At 40.9% G+C, this 21,134-nt stretch overlaps 1 protein-coding gene across 1 annotated transcript in view; it reads right to left on the bottom strand.

Annotated features, from left to right (window-relative positions):
- Positions 1–3,550: 3,550 nt before the first annotated feature.
- CHN2 (chimerin 2) overlaps positions 3,551–21,134 on the bottom strand; it is a 297,938-nt gene continuing 280,354 nt past the window's right edge. Inside the window, exons 8-13 of the mRNA XM_037836971.1 lie at positions 20,146–20,230; positions 16,658–16,831; positions 12,372–12,449; positions 9,797–9,934; positions 8,078–8,183; positions 3,551–5,385 (exon numbers count right to left, since the gene is read on the bottom strand). Of these exons, the coding sequence (XP_037692899.1) occupies positions 5,214–5,385; positions 8,078–8,183; positions 9,797–9,934; positions 12,372–12,449; positions 16,658–16,831; positions 20,146–20,230 (753 nt within the window). The 3' untranslated portion in view covers positions 3,551–5,213. The remainder of the gene's footprint in view (positions 5,386–8,077; positions 8,184–9,796; positions 9,935–12,371; positions 12,450–16,657; positions 16,832–20,145; positions 20,231–21,134) is intronic.

The raw sequence follows: 21,134 nt of genomic DNA, 5'->3' as shown, positions 1-21,134 counted from the left end.
CTTATCTTCCTAAATAGGCATTTAATTGCAAAACAAAACACAGAAATATGGGTGTCACCATGACTCTTCCTTGTAATCCTGGCTTCAAATTCAGTAGTCTGAAAACTTTTTAAATCTCTTCCACATCCATGCCTCTTCTCCATCCCTCCCATTGTGAGCCAAGTTCAGACTCTCAAAGCCTATAAAAGCTTCCTGATTAGCTTCCATGCCTCTAAATTTACATGCTCTGGTTCATCCTTAACATGCCACCAGACAGATTTTTCTATGTCAGAATGTTCTAAGTTTTGCTTGGCACATAAGGTTTCTTATTCTCTCACCCAGGCCTGCTTGTTTCATATCATTCCCCATTCTTTGCCCTTATACTTCATATTCTGATTATCCTCAACTTTTTGTAGTCCCCTGAGCCTGCCATGCTTCCCACCTTTACGGCTTGCACCTACTATGTTCTCCACCTGGGGAAGCCAGAGAGAGTTTCAGAAGGGAGGTGGCAGTTGAGAGTTGCAGGATATATCAGAGAGTGCCAGACCAGCATGTGGTCTCCATGGTACTTGACCTCAAGGGGTCTGTTCTCTAGTGGGGACAGATGTATAAGCAATTGCTGTACTTTGTGATAGCTGCTGTATTAGAAGTACGTACCTAACAGTAGGAAACAGGAAAGGAGGTCCTTGAGTATGATAAAAATCTTTCCAATTCAACGTAGAAAAATAATGACACTGACTCATCTGCATTACAAAACATCTGACTAAGCAAACTCCTCCAAAGCACAAGCTCTAAGGTGGTGCCTTGCATGTAGTAAAATAAATCTAAGTGGAACCAGGGAAAATGGAATAGAAAATTAAGAAGCAGACCTGAAGAAGGGGAAAGACTTTCTGAACCGCATTCAGGAGATATTCTATATTTTATTATATTAAAAGGACTGTATGCACTCGCCCGCTTTCCCTTCCCCTCTCTTAAATGTTGGTGCTCCAGAACTTCAGAACCTGGCCTTTCTTGTGTTTCTCTGCCAGGTCTCTGGGTAATCTTATTCAACCCCATGGTTTCAACTGTTGTCTCCAGTGGGTCACTGCCAAATCCTTATCTCCAGTCCTAGTCGGTTGATGCAGTTGCTCATAAAACACCTCTGCTTGGAAATTTCACAGGTATCTCCATTTCGTCATGTCTAAAATGGAAGTTATCATCGTCCCTACTTCTTCTGCCCTTCCACGATAATCCCCAGCTCCTCTTTCCATGTTATTCATTTCAGTAAATGTTACCCAGTTGGCCAATTAAGCAACTTTGGAGTCATCATTGATTCCTAAATCCAATCCATAACCAAACTTTTTTTTTAATTCTACCTTCTAAGTATGACTCAATCCTGTCTGTGTGTTGCCACCCAATCCAGGCTACCATCATCATAGTCCTCTATTAAAACAATAAACACTAACTCCCTCCCTATGTCTACTCTCATGACCCCCAAACCACCAACAGAGTCTCTGGTCAATCCACAATCAAGCAAGTGATCTTTTAAAACTGTAAATCCAAGGGTGTCATCCAAAACTCAGTGTAATGTGGATCCCTAGATGGGATCCTGGAAGAGAAAAAGAACATCAGTTGAAAAATCAGTGAAATCGGAATAAAGTCTGGAGTTTAGCTAATAATAATGCACCCATGTTGGTTTCTTAGTTTGACAAATGTACCATGGTTATGTAATTGTAACATTAGGAGAGACTGGGTTAGGGGACTATGGGAACTCCGTGGACTACCTATGCAACTTTTTTGTAAATCTAAAATTATTCCAAAATTAAATGTTTGAAAAAAAAAAAAAATAGCTCCTATTTCCCTTATGTTAAAAGTCCAAAAACCTTAAACTCTTTCCACGCCAAACTAAACTTATTTTTTATTTCTTTTGGTGAGATAAGCCTCTTCTTGCCTTCATGTTTTCACAGTGTCTGATCCATTAATAAGTGCTTACTGAAAATTTGCCAAAAAATTAATGAATATTAAAATTTTAAAACCAAAAGTTTGGGGAATGATAGAACTTGAGAACTTACATACCAGCGGGGTTGGGATTTCAGTGGGCATCAGGCAGCCCATGCATGCAGGCAGCTCTATGGTATTTTTCTTTCCTACACTCCCCTCACTGCCCCTCACTCGGCCATCATCTTCCCCCTCCCTCTGCCTTTCCAGTTCATCTGTTTAAAATGCCTCTGCATGAGCCCTCCAACTAGCTCCTCTCCTCTCCAGAAACGTGTATGCCTTATTTCTTGCTGGCCATCCAGACTCCTGATGCCTTCCAAAGCTGTCAACCAGGTGATCGGAAATGCCCATTTACCATACTGGGAGAAAGCAAAAGCATTTCCTCCCATCCTCACACTGTCTTCTCCCACTGTTCCTACCCATGTCCCACCTCCCCCAGGCCATTTATGGACAATTTAGCATGAGTTTCTAGAAATAATGCTGTCTCCTTTATGGTCTGACTACTAGAGCCATTCCATGGCAGGACTTTCAAGCCAGGTAAGAGGAGCCATGTCAGGCTGCCAGATGGGGCAGGAGATTAGGTGCGGATGAGCAGCTTAGATTAAAGCAAGGCAGAGGGGATCAAGTGCTGTAATCACATTTGAGAAAAGGAGTCAAGTGAACCCTCCTTAAATTACAGAACGCTGTTATAATATCCCTCATTATTACTTGGACTTGGATTTCACCAGGGATCACCAGCACCTTTCTTCCTCGTACATCTTCCATCCCCTGCCCCAGTTTACATTCTTTCCTGTTCTAAGCCATGACTCTTAAAGTAATAATGATAATAATGAGAAATAATGATTAATGATTAATTTAGGTCATAATTTCATCTCAGATATTACAATCAGAATATTAGGTGCAGTTTTTCAGATGAGGAAACATCTCCAAGACCATGTGCAGCTGGTAATGCAGGCAGGGCTGGCATTTCCACTCAGGGCTTTCTGGTTCCCAAACTCTCCTGCTCCCTTCCTAAAAATGGCCTGATGGGATTCGCTCAGATCCCACCGCATTAACGCGCTGGGTCTTACCGACAATGAGGCTGCAGAACAGAATCTTCAACAGACTCCACAGGAGGAAGCTGGTGGAGTGGCGATGCAGGGGCCCCGTGGGATGCTTCTGTTTTTCATCGTGTTTCAGTGATTGCAAAAAATCTATGGTCAAAATCTGTCCGGGACAGTGTGATTGTGAAGACCCTGTGGATCACACCCCTTTATCTAGTGTATGGATGAGTAGAAAAATGGGGATAAAAACTAAAGGACAAATGGGGTGGGATGGGGGGATGATTTGGGTGTTCTTTTTTCACTTTTATTTTTTATTCTTGTTCTGGTTCTTTCTGATGTAAGGAAACTCTTCAGAGATAGATTGTGGTGATGAACGCATAACTATGTTATCATACTGTGGACAGTGGATTGTATACCATGGATGATTGTATGGTGTGCGAATGTATTTCAATAAAACTGAACTAAAAAAAAAAAAAAATCTGTCCAGGAACAGAGTTTTGAAGATTCCCCCAGCCCCACCCGAATACAATTTTCATGTGCCTTCTCCAAAATAATAGGCAGAAGAATTTAATACGTTTAATGCTCTTTCTTCCATTGACACTATCATAAATTACAAAGTATTGTGCACTTCACAAAATAAAACCATGTCCAGATAGTTTTTGACAGTATCAAGAAGTACATAAGCGACAACAAACACATCTTGAGAGTGGGAAGAACAATTGTAGCAGGGACCAAGCAGAACCACTCTGATGCCCGTGGGCAATGGAGCTGTCAGCAGAGCCCATGGGGCTGGTTCAGGACAAGGACTGAACTCTTTTCAGCACCACTTAACACACACAGAAATTCTCTTCCGGTCACTCCAAAACAAGACCAGCGAGTAATTATATGAATCATCTCAGACAATCGGAGAAGACATTGTAGTTAGATATTTAAAAAAAAAAAAAAAAAAAAATCTAAAGTTACAGCTTTTGATGTTTTAAATATTTTTCACCTGTGTTACAAAATATAGAAATTTTTGGTCTGTGAAAAGTCTCATGCTAAGATAAATACAACTAATAGGCTGGAACTATAGTCATAAGATCATATTAAATTATTATTCATACAGAAACTATTTTCATAAGGAGTAAACAAATATTGGCTAAGATCAAACTTTTAATCTTTCTTTTAAAAATAGGCTTGTTTGTAAAACAAAAATGAAAAAAAATTTCAACAAAGCAATTATTCTGCAGATTCACTTTTCATAAATACAGAAAAGTGGCAAAAATACAACTTGACATTACAGATGAATTCAGAGAATTTGCCTAAAGAGAAAAGAGAAAAAGTGCTAACTTTTTACACGGCTCAGATACATCCAGTGTCCCCAAATCATTTTACATAAAATGTCCACATTCTGTATGTTCCAAGATACACACATGTGAAATGGGAAGACTATGGCCAATACCAAAACAGCCTTTGGGAATTCACGAAATTTTTATGGAAAAATACATGGATGTTTTAGACCATCCTACAATTGCTATAAACAAATGCCGCTCGATAGGAGAATGTCAGCGCTTATAGCAAAAACTATCAAAAGCAGGACGCCAATGGCAGGTGAAATTCCTTTGAAAGCATTGAGAATGACAGAGGTATGTCAAGGTAATACTGCATTCATGGTAAACTTTTTCAGGGCATCACAGCAAGAACGCAGGACAAAGTATACTTGGGTAATAATCAATGCACTGCATTGAGTTCTATTTGCTAAAATAAAGTAACATTCTTGCAGCTAAAATAAAAATACATTTTACAATATAGGTTTCATTTAACATTTAACATATAGAATTGTCTTCTTGTAAGTGGAAAATGCGTAACTAAATCAAGTACCTCTATGAATTAAGTTTCCTTTTATTACTGATAAGACTGAAGATTAAAGGTATACACTGACTTTTAATAAGTTAAAGAAAGATTTCTTAATCACTCCTCCCAGCAACAACAGACATACATACGAGGCACAGCAAAACACCCAAGGAGGGGGGCTTTTCTCGCCCCCCTCCTCGTGGTTCCCACGTGGAGGGGGCACATGTCTGTGTGACACGGTACCCGACCCGGCGTCCACTGCAGTCCAGGACATTCTGTCATTTGTTTGAAAAAAACAAATCATGTGTAAGAAATGTTTTTATTCCTTTAGCCTTATCAACTTAGATGGGGCTGGGCTATTCAGCTCATTTCCCTGATGGATTAAAACAAAACATCTTCGTTTTCTATTAAAATCTGCACAATCAGCTTTTGGTACCGCATGTCATGGAGGGTGGTGAGGGTACTGTCTTCAGGGGGCCTCATTAGGGTGGGCCCGAACACGATCCCAAGATTTTCTGCATTCATGAAATTGTCCTTTTCATTCATAGTCACCCTGCAAAGCGAAAACACACACACAGACATTATATAGACATGTGGACAAAATTATGTACTGATTATGTACAAGATGCTCTCTGGTCTACATTGACTTTTAATAACAAGATGTTCTCTGGTTTGGGAAATTGCAAAATTAAAAGAAAAAAAAATCTGGGGAATAAGAATTATAAAAAAGTAGGAAATTTCTTGCTGATTTGTTTTCCTTTTCAGATGTTTTTGACTCTGCCTTCAGCCAAGAGAAGTGAATTACTAAGTGAATGTACTTCATATGCAATCGTTAAAATTAGAAAATCAGTCCCTCTCACTAAATCAAAATGGAGCTGACATTTAAGGAATACAGATCTAAGGAGGCAGTGGCTTGTCCAGTGTATTTCAGTGCAGCCTGATATGGAAGTCTTCTTTTCACCTTGTTGCTTCTCGCCTGTTGATCTGCTTGTTGGAAAGCAGGGAAGCTGAGGGCAGGTTCCCTGTCTCATGACAGGACTGGTGCCAGAAGGGAAGTTAAGGGCAGGATGGGGCTGCCACAAGTTTAGGAATAGCTAGGCCATTATCAAGGAACAGGGAGTGGCTGGCATGGGGCCAAATGGGAAAGCATTCGGACATTATTTCTAGCTCCCACAGGATGAGGTCCAGAGCGATAATTATTGTTGGAATTGAAAATCACATACGAATTGCAGAGCTTTTAAGAAGGAAGCTCAAATTTTGGAGTTGTTTTAATACCTTCCTAGTGGAATAAACATATAATCTAGGTTTTAGGAATTTAAGTTTTAGACTGTTCATAATAGATCTAAAAAGGAGTGGGTTTTCCAAAGAAGATAAAAATATAATTAAAACATGGTTAAGCTTTGCACAAAAGGCTATGCCTTTGTGTCTAGTCTTTGGGAGCCACTTAGGATTAGTCATTTAGAATTACTTTAGGAAAGTCAATTCAGCTTATTGTTTTCATGCTGCAAAGCTAAAAAGAAGGTAAGAAAGAGGTTATTCTTTACTGTCAAAGAGCTTACATCTCCCTATCAAGTCAGGCACTGCACATGACCAAACAAGATGGCTCGCTCTCCCACCATGATAAAAAGACTTTATTATTGGCATTTACCATTCAGCTGGGAAGTGTCAGCACTTTTCTTAATAGTGGTACTTTACCCTTCAAACTGTTAGACATTGATCACAATGAAAGAAAGAATTTACAGTTAATTAAAAGCCAGGTCTGAAACTTACGGTCTATTAATTATCCAAAAATTACTTGTGCACTTAAATTCAATAAACTAATCAAAAGGTGAATCTTGTGAGCTAAATGTTACCATCTCTGATCACCCCGAGTCTGAGCAACAGTATTTGTATATCTTTATAGAGCCTAAGAAAAAGAAAAATCTCAACACCTACTGTTTATATATTATTTGCATCTTGCTTCCTGTCACTTGCTGGATAGATCTATACATTGGGCAGTGTAGACAATTTCTGGTTTATTTTATCTAAGAATAGGACATTGCCATATATCTTTCAGAAACACAGAGGGAGGTGCATAGAAGTTTTACTCCTCTCTGGGCTCCTCCAACAGTTCAAAGACCCTCATTATACATATACAGCAAAGGGAACAGACCCAAGAGTTAGGGAGAAGAGTCTGGAGCCAGAGACTCTGGAGTCCAATAGACACCCTAACATCTCCGTCTCTCTTCCACATGCTCTCACACATAACCACACACACAAAGCCCAGTAGGTGTGTGCCCTCTAAGATGGCCTCCAAGGATCCCCACCTCCTGGAATTCACACCCTTGTGCAATCCCCTCCCTTAGGGGGTTGGATCTGGGGACTTGTTTCGGGTATGGCCAAAGCAATGATAGGTCATTTCTGAGATGAGGTTGCAAAAAGACTGTCTCCCATCTTGGGTGCTGTCTCGCTGGCTTGCTCTGGGAGAATCCAGCAGTTGTGTTGTGAGCTTCCTATGGAGAGACCCACATGGCCAGGAACTTGAGGGTGGCCTCCAGCCAACAGCCAGCAGGGTGAGGCCTTTAGTCCAATAGCCTCTGAGGAACTGAATCCTGTCCTTTTCCTGCCTTCAGATGAGATGGCTGCCTGGCTGACGCCTTGACTGCAGCTTCACTACAGACCTGGGACCAGAGGCCCCCAGCTAAGCCATGCCCAGGTTCCTGACTCACGGAAATGGTGAGATAATGAACACTTGTTGTTCTAAGCTGCTAAGTTTTGGAGCAACTTATTACAGCAGATTACTAATACACCTAAAAAGACAAGAGATCCAGGCGGAAATGTGCTTGCCCAGAAGGAAGGGAAGATTCAAGAGTTGGGATTGGGGATGAGCTCTAGGAGGAATGGGCACAGGGCCTGTGTTAGAGGAAGATAAAGATACGGAGGCAGCGTCGACAGCCAATTTGGGTGGTGTGTGAGCGCTGGATCACACTGCCTGGGCTTCAACCCTGGCTTCACCTCTTCAGATCAGTTATTTAACCTCCTGAGCTTCAGCGATCTCCTCTGGCACATGAGGCTGTGATGGGACCCAGCACGTGGGAATGATGCCTGGAGCAGGAATGAATGGGGCTGGCCCAGAGAAGGCAATGCTCTGTCCTTTAACGTAGTGTCTGTTCTCTTAGCAGGCTGGGAAGGAAGGCTAGAAAATTTTTCTAGTCCATCAGCTGCCCCAGGGGCAGATAATGGTTCGTGGACAGGTGTCAGCTTACTTCTTGAGGTGGATCATTAGATATCGGAGGGTCTCGTAGTGGGCAGGAGGGAGCAGCAGCAGCACCTCATGGACGGCTTCCAACCTCTCGTCCACATTGGAGATTTCTGTGAAGATCACACATAATGAATATTAGTGCAGGGTTGTAACATTAAATTAAGGTTTTCAGAGAAAGTAACAAGAAATCTGGTTTGATTTGGTTACTGATGGGGGGAAAGTCTAATAAATTTTTATGATTCCAGGTAAAATTTCATTTAAATCCATTTATTAGTATCCTGCTGGTTCCAGAAAGGGTTTGAGGCTGAATGTCACATTATAATTGAAAGTCACTGTGTGGGTGGTGGGAGGCTGGACACAGTCCTTACCCTCCAGGAATCTGTAGTCCAGTAAAATGCTTAACAGTCTGATGGCACATGCAGAGCCTGTGCTTTGCCCATCTTCTGAATGCTGAATTGACTAAAAATCCCACTGACAAAGCTTTAATTTAAGCTTTACTACACTTGGTGGTGTTATCTGGAAGTTGTCTCACAACGATTTCCCTGGCAGGCTTCCATAACTGAATATATTTTGCAACAGAAAGGCATGAGTAGCCAAGGCCGCCAACTCAGCTTGCATTAATGGCACTTTGCACCAGAGTGTTGGCACGGCGAGCCCTGGTGGACAGCCCAGGTTAGGAAGCAGATACCATGCACATGAACAATGGAAGGAAGCCTGTATCCTTCTGCCCTTTGGGTCTCTGATAGGTGTCGGCAGCCACTCAAAGAAAGCCCTCTCAGTCTTCCTCCTGAGACGGAGGGTTTGCAGCTCCCAGAGCTGTCACTGCCCACCAGGACCCATGAACGAATGCCCTTAGCAGGGAGCAGGTCCATCGTGTCCTGCTCCCAGCTGACCCTTGCAGCTCCCCATCAGGCATCTCATTACTGTTTTTAGCAGCATATACATAAACATTTCAACCTTTAAAGGTTATTTCCTTTTTAAAAAAGCCTTCACAAAGTGGGCTTGACTTCTAAGTCATGAATCCTAGCACCAGCACCTGAAGCTCCCCATCCTCACAACTGTCTCTTCCCAGGCAGTGGGCAGCCCTTCCTTCTCCTCTCATGAGGCCAGTGGGCCTGACTGATTGAGCACCGCAACCTGAAGGAGGAAAAAGGCAGATGCTCGTTCCTGGACCTGTGGGCTCAGCTCTCCAAGCCTGGCTTTCCTCTTCTGTAAAATGGGAATCATAATACTTGCCTTGTGGGGTAGATGAGGAGGTAAAACTGGAAGTCAGGTGGTGAGGGTTCCTTGAATAGTACCGGACACAGTATATTCTTGGCATATGATGAATGGGCAAAAAGTGGAGTGTGACTTTAATCAGTCAGAACTGAGAAATCTGCCTAATGGTCCTCATTAACAACATCTGATTTTTTACTAAAGAAATAATTGTTTTCAACAGTATTTAGGTCTAACTGTGCGGGTTCCCAACATACACCAGATGATAGGGAGAAACAACTGCCTGGCATGCAGTTTCAGCTCTGTCCAGTTGGCCTGGTCCTGGCTTGACACACAGCTGGTGAGCTCTGCCTGGTTTTCTGTTAACTGTAGGACCACTGTGCCCTCATTTGGCAAAGCAAGCAGCTCAGGCAATAGTTTAAACAGTTCTGAGTTTCAATATTCTTGAGATCAAAAAGCATTCTATTAAAAATTTGGTACAGTTGGAAAATTAGTTCTCAGTACTTACTCGCTGCTTCTATAAATTTGGAGTAGGTATCATAAGTGATGACGGGAATGGGTAAGTCTCTGAAGTACAGTTTAAGGGCTCCCGTAATGATGTTTATGTCTGGATAGATGTTGGCAGATATATCTGCCTTTTCACCATCTGAAAAAGAATCAATGATCCAAATCCTAATTAGCCCTTCATTTCACCAAGTTAAAGCAGGCACAGAATGAAAAACAAAACAAAACGAAACAAAAATCCAACAATGAGCACCCTTTTACAACTCTAAGTTAGCTATTTTGGCTTCTAATAACACTGAAGTGCAGGAGGTAACAAAGAGGAGTTGGGTGAGAGTGAGGTTGGTTCCGAGGGTACATGTAGCCAAAAAGGGTAGTAAAATCAACTTGAAATAGTTCTTTGGGTCCAAGCCCCTGGTCATTTGCTAAGTAGCAATTTAGCACAGTCATTTGTAGCATAGACACAAAGGTTAATAACAGGATAACAATCTCATTTGAAATAAAAAAGTACAAACTCTTGGATCTTCACTAGTACTCTTTGCACTTGAATTTGACGGTCCCTGAAAAATAATTTTCAAATCTCTTTGGTTTCTATTGTCTCTTTCAGGCTTTCTGAAGTTTCTTCTATCTCTTCCTCCCCCAAGCCCTAGGATGTTAATCTGGGAAACTCTAACCTTCCCTTATGTGTAGGTGTACTTCCTACCATTTGTACAATCATTCTCAAGACATTTTTGACCCTTTTATATCATTAGTAAATATCAGTCCAATTTCACTGTCACAGACCATAAAAAGTTTTTGGCTAAAAATGTTACAATCATGGAGGATGTATTAACATTGAAAGAATAAATGTCTCAGCAAAAAAAAAAAAAAAAAAAACACTAAGTGGATAGCAGATACAAAATAATGATCCCATTATTTATCTACCTAACATTTATTGAGAATCTATTATGTGCCAGGCACTGTTGAGCCCTGGTGAATCAAAGAAGAAAAGAGGTACTCCCTTTAAATAGTTCTAGTCCGATCTAGGGTCAGGCATGCAAATGTGCAATTACAAGGAAATGGGCAGATTGCTACACCCCAGGCAAGGGAAAAGGAAAGGACCTCTTAAGTCAGCTTAAGAAGGCCCAAGAGCTTCACGAAAGAGGCAACACTGGGCTGACGTCGGATTAATAGGTGTTGCCACGCAGAGAGGTGAACACATTCAACATGGAAAGAATGACATGAGCAAAAAACAGGGCAGGTATGTTCCAGTATTGCTGGAGAAATTGGGATTGAGCCTAAATAGACAGGGAGGACTATACAGACATATATTCTATGTTATAAAGTGGGGGCTTTATCCCCTGGGCCAGGGGTTCCATCCCTTGACTGGCAGCATCGTAATTACAGTTACCCCTTTCACATAGCGACTTTCCCCAACACGGTTTCAACATATTGGGAGTTTTGTGGAAGCCACAATGACATGTGAAGGACAGCAGATGACATAGCAAAGGTTTAGAAACTCAGAAATGCATAAAATGTAAGTATAGTATTGTATAATATCAACATATTTTATCTTTTAATACCAATAAAGTATTGGATGAATGAGTCTTCCTGGTGATGTGGGACATGGATTCTGGGAATGAGCTAGACCCTGGCATCAAGGGATTGAAAATGCCTTTTTGACAAAAAGGGGTAAAAGAAAGGCAACCAAATAAGGTTTCTGTGGCTAAAAGAATTCAAATAGAGTTGAGAGGCTGTCCTGGAGGTTATTCCTATGTAAGCTTCACCTAGATGTGCCAAATGACCACAGTATGATAAGCCCAAGTCAACAATAGTCCCGAAAACCTTAAAAAAAATTAATAAGGTACTGTAGACACCCCATAAAAGAAAATGAAAAAAATTTAGACTTCTTCGCTAGTATGAAGGAGTGCAAAAAATTTTACACAGATTTTCTGCTGACCCCTTATCCCTAACTGTGCCCCTAACCCTTGCGATGTGGAAGGGATCACTGCATTTAGATTGTTCATAAGAAATACAGATTCTTGGGCTCACCCAACCCTACTGGTGATCTGTATTTTTAATAAGTTCCCAGGTTGCGTTATGATATCTGACCTAAGAGACAAGAAGGCTTGTAGAATGTATGACATGGTCATAAAGAGCAAGAGGAGCTGCTGCCTAAAGCTCTTCAGATTCCCCTCCTGCGGTGCGGGGGCACTCCCCCATCCCTTTGCTCCCTTGTTCGGAGCTGTGGAGGAAGGAGAGGAGTCAACTGGATCCTGAGATGGGGGTGCAGAAGGTTACCCAGTGTTGTGTGCACTGGCCACAAATGTTAGGCAACCAAGTCAAAAATCTTAAATAGCACCAATTCTGGTGGCCCATTCAAGTAGTACTTTAAACTCACTTCCCAGTGTGATCACTTGTCCACAGCTTTGAAGGGAGCTCACAGAGAGGCAGAATTACAAGATTTTCAAACCATTATTACTTGGCTTCCTGAAGAACAGCCGTTGGTAGCTGTGAAACCCCATTTAAGACTATGAATAAAATCTGGTCCAAAAGAGAGGGTGCTGAGAAGTCAGGTGGCATTAAAGAAAGTGCACGCCTACCTCTGTCAAATGCCATTTTGACATCCTCGATATGTTCAGTGAACCCAGAGACTCTGTAAAGACCTTCTGATTTTAATCCTGTTAAAAAAAAGAGAGATTTTAACTTTGGCTACCCCAAACTTCAAAAGACTCTAATTTCATATCTACACTGTATGTTATTAGGAAAAATGAAAATATGTTCAGTGCTTTTATAAATTGCACACTGTAATATCAGAACTTGGACTCTGTTCCATTTTCTGGGCCGTTTGTCTTCATTTGCTTGTGTGGCCTCCAATGTAGAGGCAGTCTTCTTCCTGCTTGGCTTTTCAAAGCTAACTGGTGCTTAAAATTCTCATCAACCACAGACCCCTGCTTCCTTTGCTCATCAGACTGCCTGGACACACACATTTTACTGCCCCAGGCAGCAACCCAGCTTTCTCCCCAACATCATCTCAGTCCACGTGCTAAACTGTAGGCACAGTGCTAGGTACAACATATATGTGTGTGTGTAATAAAACTATCCTTTTTAATGGAACAATAAAAAATTTACAACCTTTTATTTTTATCATAAATAAGACAATTCATTAAACATTTAAATAATATTGTTAATTTATACTTCAGATAATGGAGCACACAGGTACGCAAATCAAGAAAATGAAATTCTAATTATTCATTTTGATAACTCAATTACTGCTTATTTTGGCTAAAACAACAAAAACAACAAACCAGACCTGGTTTCTGTTCCTAGAGTTTATTGATTTGTTCAGATATTCCCTCTTATCTAGCCAGGTTCCAAAAGTATCAGAAAGGACAGAGGCATGGAGTTTAGAACTTGTATGTCAAACACCAGCTGTGATCAAACTATGACTATCACAAAAATATGCAAAAAGTAGCTGCCATTGAAACTATAACTCATCACAAAAACAAGCAAACAATTCTTGCTGCTATAGCTACAGTACGCTCTGTCACACTCTTGGTAACACTTGTCTCTTAAAAACTAATGTGTATTCTTGCTCTTTCATTTGGCAACCATTTATTGAGTAAGATCTGCCATGTATAAGGGTCTGCACTACTAGGTCTGGATCAGAGATGACAAATACATGGCATATATACTGCTCTCCTCTCTCCTGTGACCCTGCAGACATTCTTAACTGATCTCAGCTGTTTTTCCCACTGAGCCCTACCAAGCCTCAGAATTGGTCTCAGGATAGCACCGCTCCTGATCAGTTGGAGTTGGCCCACAAGATCAAACCCATGTGTCATCATCCGTGACCTGAATGGTGGCACGTGTAAGCAAATCTCAGTACAATTGTACTGCAACTGATGCAAGTACACAGCAATATATGGCAGTACAGCAAAGTGAGCAATTAATCCTGCCTGTTGATTAAAAAGAAGCTGGAAAGGTCTGACTGAAGAGCTGGAAGGAAGGAAGTCATGAAGGCTGGCCTGGAGTTTGCCAGAGTAGCAGAGGCTGTAGCATTCCTTCTAGTATCCGTTCTCTCCGTCCTAAGTGGTAATGGAAACTTTGAATTTTAGAATATATTCCTTGCTTCCCAGTGTGATTAAATTCTGGATGAGTACAACCTCTGTATTGTGCCCTTAAATGGAAAGCGTGTGTTCTCGCCCTCTTCCGTGTGTCCCCCCTTTTGCTGATTGAATGCAGATGAGATGGTGGCAGCCATCTTGGGTCACGGAGACAAAGGAGCACTCAGGGATGATGGGAGCAAGGTGCAGGGCCTGGGTTCCTGCCCTTGGGGGGCTGCTTCACTCCTCCCTGGCACACTGCTACTTGAGAAAGAAATAGATTTCTGTCTTGTTGAAGGCACTACTATACGGGGGTCTCCGCGGCAGCATTCAAACCAACAGACTAAGTAATATAGTTAGATAGATTTGGAGGTGGAGTTAAGGCAGATGGTCATTCCAAGAAAAGGTGCAAATAAATAATGTGGTTTGAGCTCTACATGTTGGGCATTGTAGTGGCTTGGAGCTATGAACCCCAGAAAAACATGTTAATTCCAATCCATTCCTATGGGTGTGAACCCATTGTAAATAGGACCTTTTGATGAGGTTGCTTCAGTTAAGGTGTGAACCAAATGAATCAGGATGGATCTTAGTCCTATTACTGAAGGCTTTATAGGGAAGATAGGAGAGAGAGGGAGAGAGAGAGAGAAAGCCAACCATACTTGGAGCAGCTAGAAGCCAAAAGTCAGTTAAATCTGGATGAGAAGCCAGAAGAGGCCACCATGTGCATTGCCATGTGACGGAAAAGCCAAGGACCAAGGATCGCTGGCAGCCAACCCCAGAACACGACAGTCTTCTGAGAGAAGGCATCGCCTTGATGGTGCCTTGATTTTGGACTTCTCCTAGCCTCAAAATCATGAGCCAATAAATTCCTGTTGTTTAACCAACCTATTGCGTGGCTATTTACTTTAGCAGTACGGAAACTAAAACAGCACTGCACCAGGTTGTTTATATTATCAACTCATTTTGACTTTCACAACTATTTTATGAGGTACAATGGATTCTGTTCACTTTACAAATGAGGAAATAAAGTTCAAATGGGGTAAGTAAGTTGCCCAAGGCCATAACTACAGCCAAAGACAAGGCTGGGATTCTAACTTCAAGTACATGAACTTTTCACTCTGCCATGTCTTGTAGAGACAAACAGGCATGAAAGAGCATTTTGGAAACAAAAAGGAATTTCTATAAGACAGGGTAAGATGTTGGCAATGGTAGCAATAAAGCTTGAATGTAAGCACCATGTTCACTTTCCTCCAACCCCTTCTCTTGTTCTCCTGACATCTTCAGGCCCCTAAGATCTCTAGCTCCAATCTCTTTGCTGTGATTCCCTGATACATATTCCTGATATGTGCTATTCCAGCTCTTGTACTAGGCTTCCTTAACCTAGTGACCCTGATGGACTTTCTCTCTAAACGTCAGATGTAGCAGTAATCTTGCCTGGATTATCAGTTCTATCTGATATGGATCAATATGGGATGATCCCAGCCTCCCTAGAGAAGCACAGCTCTTGGTCTTGACGATGATTTCAGGCTCTTGAGAGGCTGTTGATCTGACCCTAAATTGCAGCACCCCCTAAACAACAGCACCCCGGGCCGCTTGTCCAGGGTCTAGGCACGCACCCCTCTTCTCTTACTCAGGTCAGTACCATCCCCAGATCCCAAAGCACCAATTAACCTCTAACAGCCCAGCAGTCAAAATGTAGGAGGCATTTCTTATAATCTTATAATCTGAGATTAAATGAGCAAGTCCTAAGGAAGCAGAATAGCTACAGCATTCATCATCCATGGGAAAGGGGAAAATTTCCTAGCTCTCTAAGGTTTGAGATAATGAGATATACAATGTTCTCCTTTTTTTTTCTTTTGGAAAGAACAGAAGAGTTGGCCAATGAATAATTACCTGTAGAATAAGCCAATTTTGGACCCAATAATGGATTCCAAGTGTAGCAGAATAACACATGGCAAAAATGGGTACAGACTTACAAAGGCTTTATATGTGGCCCCATTATCCAAGCTACATCCAGCAATCCAAGTCCCCCCAATCAGACCCAGCCCACCATATCATTGCACCTTTTATACTAAACAGTGGCCAAAAAAGTACAAATAGAGGAAAGATGGCTCAAGCATAATATAAAAAAAAACCTCTTCTTTGAAATGTTTCTATCTTCCTTGCTCCTTTGATTTTTCATTGCATAGGTCTTTTTAATCTTTTAACTCTTCTTTGAAATAAACAGAACCAATATTAGGAGTGAATTTGTATATGGTAGGAGATATATGCATTGATCAACAATTTCTTTACTTATGTCATAGAAGCACTTTTTAAAGACTCCATTCAAGTCTTATCTCTGTCTTTACCCCTTTCTGAATTATCCTCAAATAAGATTAATATATCTTCTTCTACGACTCCATGGTGCTTTGAATATGAATACCTACAACTCTGATTTATTTTCCTTTCCAACTCCTCACACTGCAGTATGAATTTCTTGAAGGTGAGCATTATGGCTTTTAAATCCTCAATGCCTAGTACATAATAAATGCTAAATAAATATTTGTTGAATATATATATGCATGGCTTATACAGGAAATGGAAAATGATATAATTTGGTTAGATTGAGTTTATTAAATGTGTGTGTGCTTGTGTGTATGTGTGCGGGTGTACAGGCCATCTTCTCAGCAACAGCAGTGGAGAGGCAATTTAACATACAATTTAACAATTATGTGAAAGTTTCCTTGACAACAGTAAAAGTAAACAATAAAACGAATCACTATAGTAAGGAGAGTTTTCCAAACCTCTTGCTTCAATTTCCCGAATGCATAAGTCTACCACCATGGGTCTCTGAGTGTTGTGAGCCTTTACAAGCGTGGTTAGGTCACAACAGTACACTTTCTTGATCCGCTTGAGATCAGGTTGGCAGTCGTTGGGAACGTGCTTGGAACACTGTTTGTGTACGTTCAACCCACAGTCTGTAAACAAAGAAGCCACATTAGCTTTGCCCAGCACTTTTGTCAAAGCCTAACACAAAACTTATGTTACCAAAGATACAAATAAAAACACCCCAGGTTTTGATTCATTACTCTGGAACATCCCATTTAGAGGTGGCACTTTCTACAAGATGAGTATGAAATTCACCTTTACTCAGTGCACTTTTAGAGAATTCCATCTTTCTCATTAAATCACGTCTGTTGCTGGACCAGAAGAATGGATAGGCTCACTGAGATTGTTTAGGTCATCAGTTAGGTAGGTTACCATTTTTTCCCTTTATGCACAGGAACCCTTTGGGTCCACAAGTGGACTGTTGGGTTTAGATTCCTAGAGCTAGTCATGGCTGTAAAGGGCACCTACGACCTTCACTAGGTTGTTTTCCTTAAGCCCTTGAAGCTCCTTTTGTGGGACCATGGCCCGCCTCTCTTTAGGACTCTCTATCTTTGGGTTTGAGGGGCCCATGATCGCTGACATCCTCTTGTCATTTCCTGGAGAGTTACTCCTAGTTTCCAATCCCTTCCTCCGTGTTTGGCAATTCTAGCAGGACATATTCCTTCTTACTTGTCTTATTTTGACACCTGTGAGATGGAAATACTACCTATCTGGACACCAGCGAGAGTACCTGAGAGTTTACAATTTATAACAATGCTATGTAACGTGATAATTAGAGTAATTATTTATAAAGCACATATCATGATCCAAAGTTGAAAAGGTGCTTTTAAGTTCAATGAACATATTAAAAGCCTTGTTAGCAGTTGGTATCCACTGACAGAATTTCTCTGACAATAACAAAGCACAGTCTATGTTCCCGGAAATAAAAATTTAATGCTGAAATTGTTCACAGTAAATGTGCTGCCTACTCCAAGTGCTAATCTAATATTGTTCTTCTTGGTATGAAAAATAATATTATATGGATACACTACACACACATACTTATACATATATGTATAACAATGCATGTTGTAGTCCGTTGCTTTATGAAAAAGCACTTAACCAAACCAAGGGTTTTAGAGGTCTAAACTTCTATAAAATCATCACTGGTGATTCCCAAGTGATTTTATTTTAATGTTTATTGGCTATCCTCCTTCCAAAGACAATGCCAGTTCTAACTCATCTTTCTTTTACTAACCTGAAAAATCTAATAAAGCTCAAGAAAATATCCATAATATGTCAATAAATATATTTAGTGAATGATAATTTTGGTGAATTGAATAAATAAAATAGGCTGGTTTTCTTGTTTGGTTCCTCTTTTACAAAAGAGATAGTAATAGCACCTATCTCCTATGGTTCTCATGAGGATTAGATAAGTTAATAATATATGTAAAGTTGTCAGAATAGTGGATGAAATACAGTAAACACTACATATGAGTTAAGGCAAATAAAATAAATAGCAAATACAATGATAGATAAGGATACCTGGACAGCTATTCTCAAGTTATTTCATCAGTAATTTCAATTATGTTCCCAAACTTTACCTTAAGATCTGAAGCAATAGTGTGTAAATACTGATATTTTGTTAAAATGAAGATGTTTTATAATAAAAAATATTCACTTTTTGCAAATAGAACTCCATATGCTATAAATAAAGTCTAGTTCATTTAAAATATACATATAAAATATGGAGAGATAAGTGGCAATGGTAGTTCCTCCTAACCTTTAATGATCAGCTTTTAGCCTTCCTGCTGCTCCTAGGAAATATGAGAATAAGCAGGGGCCATTGGAGAACACTAATAATATAACCTTAGAATGTGTTTTATTTAAAAACAAAAACAAAAACAAAAACTAACACAAAACAAACATAAAAACCTCTTTCATCCCAGAGAAAATTCCTGCTCCCAGCTGATGAAAAGCCTGGGGTTTTGTTCTCCTACTAATGACTTAGGATCAATTTCCTGCTGGAGTTGAGTAATACCAGCAATTAGGAATATTTTTGGTTTGTATAATCTGGAAGGCCAAATTAATGACCACTGGGTAATTCACCTATTCTACCACAATGCTCAGTGTTTGGGCTGTGAAATACCATGTGACTGCCGACAAGTCAGTCTTTTGAGCTAACAGGGTATCCGGAACATTTCTGGAAAAGCTGCCTCCAAGCCTATGTTTACCCGTGTTTCATGGACTATGTAAAGCTGTTAGAATAGTGGGGTGTGAGGAGGCACAGTGAAGCCCATGGACATCCACGAGAATGACTGAATCATCCCAAGGGCCCTGGTGATGGCTGCATCTATACAATAGAAATTCAGAAAGCCCCTTCCAGCCAGGGAGAAAGATCTAAGGTGTTGCAGTCCTAGGGACCAAGCTAGGCAGTATGGGGAGTTAGAGCACCTTAATGCAGTGCAATTAGCTTATTTCATTTTAAATGCTTCATAAGAATTATTTTTAAAAAATTATTTTTAAAAAATTATTTAAAAAAAATCATACCCACTAGCAAGTTGGAACTCAGTCATGGTATTGGTAGAAACCTGATCAGTCATCACAGAAAGCTATTCTTGCTCTAGGCCCCAACTGCTTGCCAGAAAAAATGTGGCAAGATGAATGAGGAAGCCTAGTTATACATTAATTTGGCAACTATTTACAGTTTTATTAGAAATATCTCAATAAGATGTGTTGTATGCTGGCAATGGGTGTGTGTGTCCAGCTCTAGCTGGAAAAACACTGAGAGTTTCAAAGTACTTTGAAATATGTGATAGCAAATCAAGGTGTGTGGTTTCACTGCTTATCTGATGGTAGGAAAAACCAGTATGGACTCTGGAGTCAGAGAGCCTTTGAATCAATGTACCACCACTTACCGTGTGGCCAAAGGCAATTATCAATTATCTCTAAGTCTCAGTTTCCTATGTATAATGATAAGTATAACTGTACCTCCCCCAGGCCTGCTTTAGGTTAAATGGCATGATAAATATAAAGTGTTTAGCTCAGTGCCTGGTAGGTAATAAATGCTCACCAGGATTACTATTTTGTCCTGTCTTTTGTAGTAAGGTGAGGATGGGAAAGAACTGTGGCTTTTCTGTCTACCCAATTCCACTGGAATTGATTTTTTTCTTTTAAGGACTACTGCCTATTTGGGGATGAAGGTAGATGCCTATGGGAATGTTGCTTGTTTTTCTTCTTTCCTTTCCTTGTGTAAACATGAGATATTCCTTCTCATTCTTGCAATGGAGATGTCTTGAACCTTCTAGAGAGCTAGACCTTTGAGCTCATCTGGGCATATTTCCCAATTTGGGAGAGGGGCTTTCAGCTCAACATGGTGACACTGTATTTAACCGGAAAAGGATAAAGAAGGTCCCGCGTCTACCTGAGCACCGGACCCCTTGGGCGATGAGTCCCCACATGAAGTTAGCACAGTATTCACACCAGTGAGGGCCTCGGAACGTGTGGACCTGTCATCCAAAAGAGGAAAAGTGTCAGAAAATTGGGAGTCATCAGAGGCAGGTCATCAGAGGCAGAGGCCTCGGTTATGAAGCCAACAGATGAAGTTAAGAGACAGAGGCGTCAGCAGGAGTGAGCATCCTTCACTGGAGTTTCCCTTCCCAGAGGCAGAGATACAAACAGATCCCGAAGAAACAGAGGTGCCCTCTGATCTTTGAAAATCCTCCCCAATCCACCAGGCCCCATGCCAGAGTCAGAAAGGAATGTGGAGAAACAGTAAGATTATAGGGAAATGCCACCAGCTAAGGAACAAGTCTCTTACCACCCCCAAACAAGGTGCTGAATGGAAAAATCCAAGATAGCCTGAGCCAGTCACTACAACCTGCATTTAGCTCAGCAAGTTCTGGAAGGCAGAACTCAATTACTGTGTCCTTTTGACTGAAGTTTCACCATATATGGAATATCCAGGCAGGTATAAATAAGATATGATTATGGGATAATTAAAAGGTCCCAAGGCTTAAAGCCACTTCCAAAACAGGCATTAAGAAAAACTTGGGAGTTGGCTGAAAATGCAGGCTCCAGTAGAGCCTGCAGACTTGCCTTCCTCACAGACAGGGCTGTGTCAGCAGGCCCCAGAGCGGCCCGAGGGTGTATGAGCTAGAAGTCCCTGTGACTGGCCAGGGCACCAGTCTTACTAGTTGGGCTCTAGTCAGTTGTTAAATATTTTTAATATCACCAAGTAAGGGTTGTCTTATCTCTAATTATTCAGGTAAAGGCCTTCCAGTGACAGGACCATTTATTAAGTCATAATTTAAAACAAAAACAAAAAACAAAACGAAGCTACTTGTTCTTTGATGTTAAAGAACTCCAAGAAACAGAGGCAGGGGATTCCTTGCAAGCAAACTTGGCCATAAT

This window comes from Choloepus didactylus, chromosome 5, assembly GCF_015220235.1.
Source record: "Choloepus didactylus isolate mChoDid1 chromosome 5, mChoDid1.pri, whole genome shotgun sequence".
Taxonomy (NCBI): domain Eukaryota; kingdom Metazoa; phylum Chordata; class Mammalia; order Pilosa; family Megalonychidae; genus Choloepus; species Choloepus didactylus.
The sequence above is the reverse complement of the archived record's forward strand: the minus strand, read 5'-3'. Positions and strand labels throughout refer to the sequence as shown.